General features: G+C 43.6%; 1 protein-coding gene across 2 annotated transcripts in view; it reads right to left on the reverse strand.

The window, feature by feature from the left end:
* TTC4 (tetratricopeptide repeat domain 4) overlaps positions 1-6,408 on the reverse strand; it is a 30,724-nt gene extending 24,316 nt beyond the window's left edge. The window contains exons 1-3 of one of the 2 annotated variants that reach the window (XM_078451880.2): positions 6,201-6,408; positions 5,471-5,588; positions 4,571-4,732 (exon numbers count right to left, since the gene is read on the reverse strand). In XM_078451880.2, the coding sequence (XP_078308006.1) occupies positions 4,571-4,732; positions 5,471-5,588; positions 6,201-6,317 (397 nt within the window). In that variant the 5' untranslated portion in view covers positions 6,318-6,408. The remainder of the gene's footprint in view (positions 1-4,570; positions 4,733-5,470; positions 5,589-6,200) is intronic. The other variant, XM_060624026.3, reaches the window with a different exon arrangement.
* Positions 6,409-7,649: the final 1,241 nt, after the last annotated feature.

A 7,649-nucleotide genomic window follows, 5' to 3' on the forward strand; every position in this document is an offset into this window, starting at 1 on the left:
GCATGTTAACTGCAGTATTACTTTTAATTGTGAAATGCTGGTGATACCCTAACTATCCTCGATATGGTAATGACTAAATAAACTATGGTTATGCCCACAAATATATGGTCAACTAATCTTTGACAAAGCAGGAAAGAATATCCAATGGAAAAAAGACAGTCTCTTCAACAAACGGTGTTGGGAAAACTGGACAGCAACATGCAGAAGAATGAAACTGGACCACTTTCTTACACCATACATACAAACTCAAAATGGAAGAAAGATCTGAATATGAGACAGGAAACCATCAAAATCCTAGAGGGGAAAACAGGCAACAACCTCTCTGACTTCAGCTGGGGCAACTTCTGACTAGATACGTCTCAAAAGCAAATAGGAACTATTGTGACTTCATCAAGATAAAAAGTTTCTGGAAAGCGAAAGAAACAGTCAACAATACTAAAAGGCAGCCTATGGAATGGGAGAAGATATTTGCAAATGATATATCAGATACAGGGTTAGTATCCAAAATTCTATAAAGAACTTATCAAACTCAGCAGCCAAAAAACAAATAATCCACTTAAGAAATGAGTAGAAGACATGAATAGACACTTTTCCAAAGAAGACACCCAGATGGCTAACAGACACATGAAAAGATGCTCAACATCACATCATCAGGGAAACACAAATCAAAACCACTAGGAGATACCATGTCACCACTGTCAGAATGGCTAAAATTAACAACTCAGGAAACAACAGATATTGGTGAGGATGTGGAGAAAGGGTTCGCACTGTTGGTGGGAATGCAAACTGGTGCAGCCACTCTGGAAAATAGTATGGAGATTCCTCAAAAAGTTAAAAATAGAACTACCCTACAACCTAGCAATTGCACTACTTGGTATTTATCCAAAGGATACAAAAATACAGATGTGAAGGGACACATGCACCCTAATGTTTATAAGAGCATTATCAATAATAGCCAGACTATGCAAAGAGCCCAAGTGTCCAATGACTAATGAATGGATAAAGAAGACACACACACACACACAGATATTACTCAGCCATCGAAAAGAATAAAATGTTGGGGCGCCTGGGTGGCTCAGTCGGTTAAGTGTCCGACTTCAGCTCAGGTCACGATCCTATCATTCATAGGTTCGACCCCCACATCGGGTTCTGTGCTGACAGCTTAGAGCCTGGAGCCTTCTTCAGATTCTGTGTCTCCCTCTCTCTCTGCCCCTCCCCTGCTTGTGCTCTGTCTCTTTCAAAAATAAATAAACATAAAAAAAAATTTTAAAAAGGAATAAAATGTTGCCATTTGCAACAATGTGGATGGAGCTAGAATGCATTACGTTAAGGGAAATAAGTCAGGCAGAGGAAGACAAATCCATGAGATTTCATTCACATGTGGAATTTAAGAAACAAAACAGATGAACATGGGGGAAGGGAAAAAAAAAAAAAGAGATGGAAACAAACCATAAGAGACTCTTAACTATATATAGAGAACAAACTGAAGGTTGTTGGAGGGAAAGTGAGTGGGGGGATGGGCTAAAAGGGTGATGGGCATTAAGGAGGGCACTTGTGTTGAGCACTGGGTATTCTAAGTGATGAACCAATAAATTCTACTCTTGAAACCCATATTACATTATATGTTAACTAACTAGAATTTAAATAAAAATTTGGGAAACAAACTATGGTTAATCCATATTATTATATAGTATGCAGCCATTAAAAAAAAGAGTAAGATAGATCTGCACGTGAAAGGATCTGCACATGATAGGATGCCTGTGCTACGTAGTTTTAAGTGGTTGTTCTATGTGTATAATGTCAATGTATAAAATGCAAATAAGACTTTGTAAAACTAACCAATCTAAATATATAGGCATATGTACACACACATATGTATTTATAAATGTATTTAAAAAAAAAAACACGGTCTGCAATCACACACACACTGGTTATCCAAACTAGGAGGGCATGAAGTAGATTTTCACTTTCTAGTTTACTTAACAATTTGGTATCTACCTATTATTTTCACTTCTAAAAATTCTAGCACAGGGGTCAGCAAAATTTTTCTGACCCTCTTCTGAAGGGCCATATAGATATAGTAAATATTTTAGGCCAAATACGATCTGTTACATATTCGTCTTTGCTTGTTTTATAATTCTTTAAAATATAAAAAACATTTTTAGCTCATAAGAGGCCAAGGATCCAGATGTGGCATGTGAGCCATAGTCTGCCAAATCCTGCTTTAGCCTTAAGATGAATCAGAATTAGTGGAAAACTTTACCACTGTGTTCATTATTGCATTATTTTAAAACACCTAAAAGCAGCTGTATATTTAACAATAGCAAACAGTGAAGCCAAAAGTGTAAACACTGGTGTGTCCAAATGATGCAACTTTATGTAGCTATTAAAATAATATTCACAAATAATTTTAATGACAGGTAAAACTGTTTATATGTTACAAAATTAAGTGAAAAGAACGGAATACAATATTGGAAGAACAGCATATTAACTACACAAAAAATATATATATATAAGAGATCCAAAGACTTCTGGTTAAAGGTGGTAGATTGAACCTTTAGATAAGGTAGATAAGGATTTAACTCAACCTCCACTACTTTTCCCCTTTCCCCCAAAAATGCCATAAACCCACAGAGACAAAAAGAGTAAGAATACAGAACACATTGTAAAGCCGGAAAACAAAGGGACAAGGGCTAAATGACTAATCAGGCCTAAGAAAACTGAATTCTAAGCCAGCAAAGGGAAAGCCCCAAAGCTAGTGAGTGGTACTGCAGAACCTAAAAGTACTCAGGACTAAGGAACTGACAGCACCAGGTACTTCTGGAAGTGTGGGTAAAGGGGTCTTCCATTTAGTGCGCTTTGAATCAAACCTGATTCTGCATACTAATCCTAGCACTGTGTACCCTTACACAATTCATTCTACTACATTTACTGTATTTTACGACAACTTCTTACTCTGACTAGGGAAAAAGCAGTCAAGCTCACCTACGTTACATGGCTGCTATGAGGTCAAGAGGGATGACAAATGTGGAAGTGCTCTGTGAGCTGTACCAGTGAGGTATCATTTAAGGAACAGCAGGGATTATCATGCCTCTACTCCTCTGGCATCACACACACACACGGTTTTCTTCTTGTAAGGTGCTTCTTCTGGTCTTATTGGCCCTATACAGGACAGTCTTAAAGTTGCCCAAAGAACTATGTAGCTATTGATCACAGTGAAATGCATAGCACACAGTAAATGCTTTATGTGTATTTACTGACTAAGGAATGAAACTCCTCAGGGAAAGGCCAGGTCTTACCCATCTCTGCAATGCCCATGCCTAGCACAGAACAAGAACTCACGTTTGTCTGAAGGAAGAAAATGTATTCCTCCAGAAGTTAGAAAAATGGGTTTCCAGTCCTGGTTCTGACACCAACCAGAGGGTCCCTCTCTGGGTCTATGTAAAACGAGGGGTTGGTTGGCCCAAATAATCTCTTAAGTTCTATACCACTTTTACTATTTAGGATTGTATAATGAAACACACTAAAGGAGACAACAGTTGGAGCAGACTATGATTGGGGAGAAACTGCTCAAATGGTCCCAGCTGACTCATCCCAGCTAGACTGCAAGGCTTATGCTCTACCAGTCCTTCAGAAATGCCCAAGGCCCCAGGTCGTCTTTCAACTCTGTGATAAGAAACATGGGTCTAACGTGACCAAGACTAGTCACCAGCAATGTTACCGAATAACCAGTGTTTCCCAAAGTCACATCTGCTCAACAGTCCTGCATGGTAATAAGCATTACTTGAAAAGGAGCTTCCAAAAACATAAGAATCGTAAGGTAGGGTTCTTTGCTGTAGGTACTGCAAAGAACATACTAATGTGAACTGCAAATCTGCAACAAAGCAGCAGCAAGTTCCAAATTTCCTTGGCTAAAGAGTATTTGTCACATCAAAGGTCCCACAGAATGCTCTTTGAAAAATTCTCCCTTTGATTTATATAGTTCTGTCACTTAAAAAATCTCTATTTCTTGAATCCTTCTAGCATCCTTAAGAATAGGATAAAAGGCCAAAAACAAAAACACATTTTTTTTTTTTTTTTTTTTGAGAGAGAAGCATTTGGAATAAAACAAAGATCATACCAACTCATTTATTTAGGCAGGTCACTTGTTTGGTTGAGATAGTAAGATGGGGCGCTTGGGTGGCTCAGTCGATTAAGTGTCCGACTTTAACTCAGGTCACGATCTCACTACTTGTGGGTTCGAGACATGCATCGGGCTCTGTGCTGACAGCTCAGAGCCTGGAGCTTGCTTCCGATTCTGTCTCCCTCTCTCACTGCCCCTCCCCCATTCACTCTCTGTCTCTCAAAAATGAATAAGCTTTAAAAAAAATTAAAACAGTAAGAATTATACAATCTATCTGGTTTCCCTTTTCACCAAGTCCACCTGGAAGATCGGAGTTCAGTTAAACTTGCCTGGCTTTCTGAGATAAGCAGCTCTGCCTCTGACACTCTCAAACCCTGCACTAGCCAGCATAATGGCTTTTACCATAAGTTAATTCTTTAGAAAGCACTAAATAATAGAATAAATTACCAAGATAGTACTGTGCTGCTGCCCGGTTGGTATAAAGGACAGCATTCAAATCAGGGTCTGTGCATTTCTTCTTTAATCCTTCAGAGTACGAAATCACAGCTTTTTTATAGTCTTTTTCTTTAAAGTAATCATTGCCCTCATTCTTGTAGGTCTTGGCCTGTTCTGCAAAGAAGAGAATAAATAATCACTATTTCCTGTTTTTTTAAAGGCTCATCAAAAATAGATTCCAAACCATACAATAGTGTAACATATGATAAATCAAATAGAAGAAACCAATAGAAAAAGAAAACTCAAAAATTAATGCTATAAAACTGGCTATCAACATGGAGAGACATAAGTCATGCATACTTAATGCTACAGTCAATTCCAAATATCTTATGAGGTAGATTAGGTACTTACAAAAAAAGTATACTTATCCTACCTCTTGAAGAATGGACTTTTTTTTAATTATTGAAGAAATGGGGGGAAATTCTACTTTTGTTTTTGCTTATGTTTTAATCCCAGGAGTGCAAATTCCCCTCCTCACCCTAGTAAGAGCCTACAAAATCGTTAAGAATCAGTTCAAATTTCCAATCCATTGTGAGCCCATTCCTACCTCCCCCCTTCAGTGTTCCAGCAACACATAGTATATAGCTACGTGTTGGCACTTACCAGATACACGTAGGACAATCTGGCCATCCACGGGAGCATAACCCTTGAGGGCCATCTCACTCACCCCTGTATTTCCCAATGCCTAGCATTTAGTACGTATCAAAAAAAAAGGGGGGGGGGGTATGTGTGGAATAAATAGTGACAAGTTAGACCAGGTTAACTACTTGTTATCAATCAGAACCTTTCTGACTCGCTCTTTACCTGAATCCAACGGAGACACAAAACAAATATTAGACTCATGTCAGATACCTTCTGGAGATCGTTCTTCATCAAAAATAATTGACTGGAGGCAAGCCAAGTCAGGATTTTCGTTGGGATCAATTTCGGATGGCGCTTTCCTCATAAATAGGGGGACCTTTTCAAATTCCTGGAGATTAAGACAAGAACGAACTGTAGGAATAAGATTTTCCACTGGGCAGATCCAATTCCGTATCTCTACGTCAGAGTTTTCTTCCTCATCATGATTTGCAAATCAGGATTAGCTACCTCTCTCCCTATTCAGGCCTCAGTTTCCCATCTGTAAAATGACAGCGCAGGGTAACGACCTCTAAAGATTCTTTCGGTTCTCGCGTTTTTACAAGGGCCGCGGTAATCACCGCTAATTGAGCGCTCTTGCGTCCCCGTCACTGTACCGACCATATCCCTTCATCTTCGCCGCAATCCTACGAGACTGTGGGCTACAGTTTAGGAAATTTTACAAACGAGGCCACGGGCTCAGAGACATTAAGTAGCCGAGCCAGTAAGTGGTAGAGTCACAGGTGGGTCTGGCGCCTAAATGTACTGACAGCTGAAGAAGGCCCTCAAAACCTCAAGGCCGATTTTCTATCATTCCCAAGTGGAAACCACCTATCCGCTGGCAGCGCCAGGCCCGGGGATGAGGGAGGCGTCTCCGTGCCCGGGAGCCCCAGGTGTCGCGACGACCCCCCCACCCCCACCCCCACCCCCGACACACACACGTGCGGGGCCCCGGGCCGCCTACCTCCTCCCACTGGTCCTCGTGGAAGCCGCCACTGTAAGTCTCGTTCTGGAACTTTTCCAGGAACGCGTCCATGGCATCGTCGGCGTCAGCGTCGGCGTCCGACTCCCATTGCTCCATGGCTACCCCTCGGCTCTTGCGCCACGGTCGCAGCGGCTAAAAACGCGCGGCCACTTCCGGCAGCGCGGGTGCTCTTCCCTCAGTCCTCCGGGCCCGCGCCCGCCAGCGCGCCTCGGGTTCCGCCCTACTCGGGACACGGCCGGCCCGGCTCCTCCTCTCCCCGGCCGGCACCACCCCCGCCCCGCCCTCCCCTCAGCTGGCCGCAGCCCCGCCCCTCCAGTGTTTGGGATGGTGGATAAACCCAGCGCCCCGCAGTGCCCCCTTATCACTCCATTAACTCGTTTGTTCACCAGTTAGCACGTGTTCCTCAAGCTCCTTGTGTGCTCAGGCCTATTGTGGTGGCTGGGTATACAGTGGTGGGGAAAGCAGATAAAAAGCAGATAATACCCTTGCTCTCCAGGAGCTGATCAGGTAGTACGGAGAGACAGACGGTAAACATATACTTTGTAAGAGGTTGTCAGGTGCTAGCAAGAGCTATCAGGGGAAAGTTTCAAACTGGGTGTACAGGCATGCAAGCAAAGGAGGAGGCTGGAAGTGGCCAGGGCCCGTTGGGGGGTGAGGGTGAGGGGAGAGCACTCTCCATGGAGGGGATTGGCAGGGCCCAGCCGCAGGGAGGGGAGTTGGGGGAAGGGGGTGCTGGTGCAGAATGAGAAGTAGGGTGAGTAGGTGAAGTGAGAGGGATGATGAGTAGTGATTCTGACTTGGGTCTTCCTCAGCGTGCGGTGGTAGCTTCTGGAGAGTTTTGAGAAAAGGGGCTATGTGATCAGACATGCCTATTTCTGAGGTTAACCACCTCCCTACCCGCCCCAGCTGAGATGGAAACAGGATCTCCAGGGGAGGTGTGCCTTCCTACAGCCACAGGGTTACCCAATAGATGGCTATCTGGGCCCTGCATTGGGTGCTACAGCCTCAGGAAGCCCACAGCCTGGTCTGGAAGGAAAGATGGACAGGCAGCAGACCTAAACCAGGGCCGATTACAAGTCTGCACAGTGGAGGCCTAGAAGAGTGGGTGTTACCTCGGGGATTCAGAAGAGGAAGGTCTCCACAGATGGATGGGCTCTGGAGGGGAGCATCTTAGGCAGTGGGAGCCCCTGTGCAGAGAGGCATGGAGGTGTGTAAGAGCCTGGCATGCTGGGTACATGCCACGAATCAGGAGGAAAGGCCAGCAAGGCGGATGGGGGCCAGAGGGCAGTCAGGCCTTTATCTGGCAGAGGATAGTGAGCCAGGGATAGACCTAAGGACAGATTTGTTTTAGGAAGGCCTGGGTTGCCAGGTGAAGAATTGATGGGAGGAGGCTGGATTAAGAGAGGAGATGCTGGTGAGAGACTAGGG

Source organism: Panthera onca, chromosome C1, assembly GCF_046562875.1.
Source record: "Panthera onca isolate mPanOnc1 chromosome C1, mPanOnc1 haplotype 2, whole genome shotgun sequence".
Classification (NCBI taxonomy): domain Eukaryota; kingdom Metazoa; phylum Chordata; class Mammalia; order Carnivora; family Felidae; genus Panthera; species Panthera onca.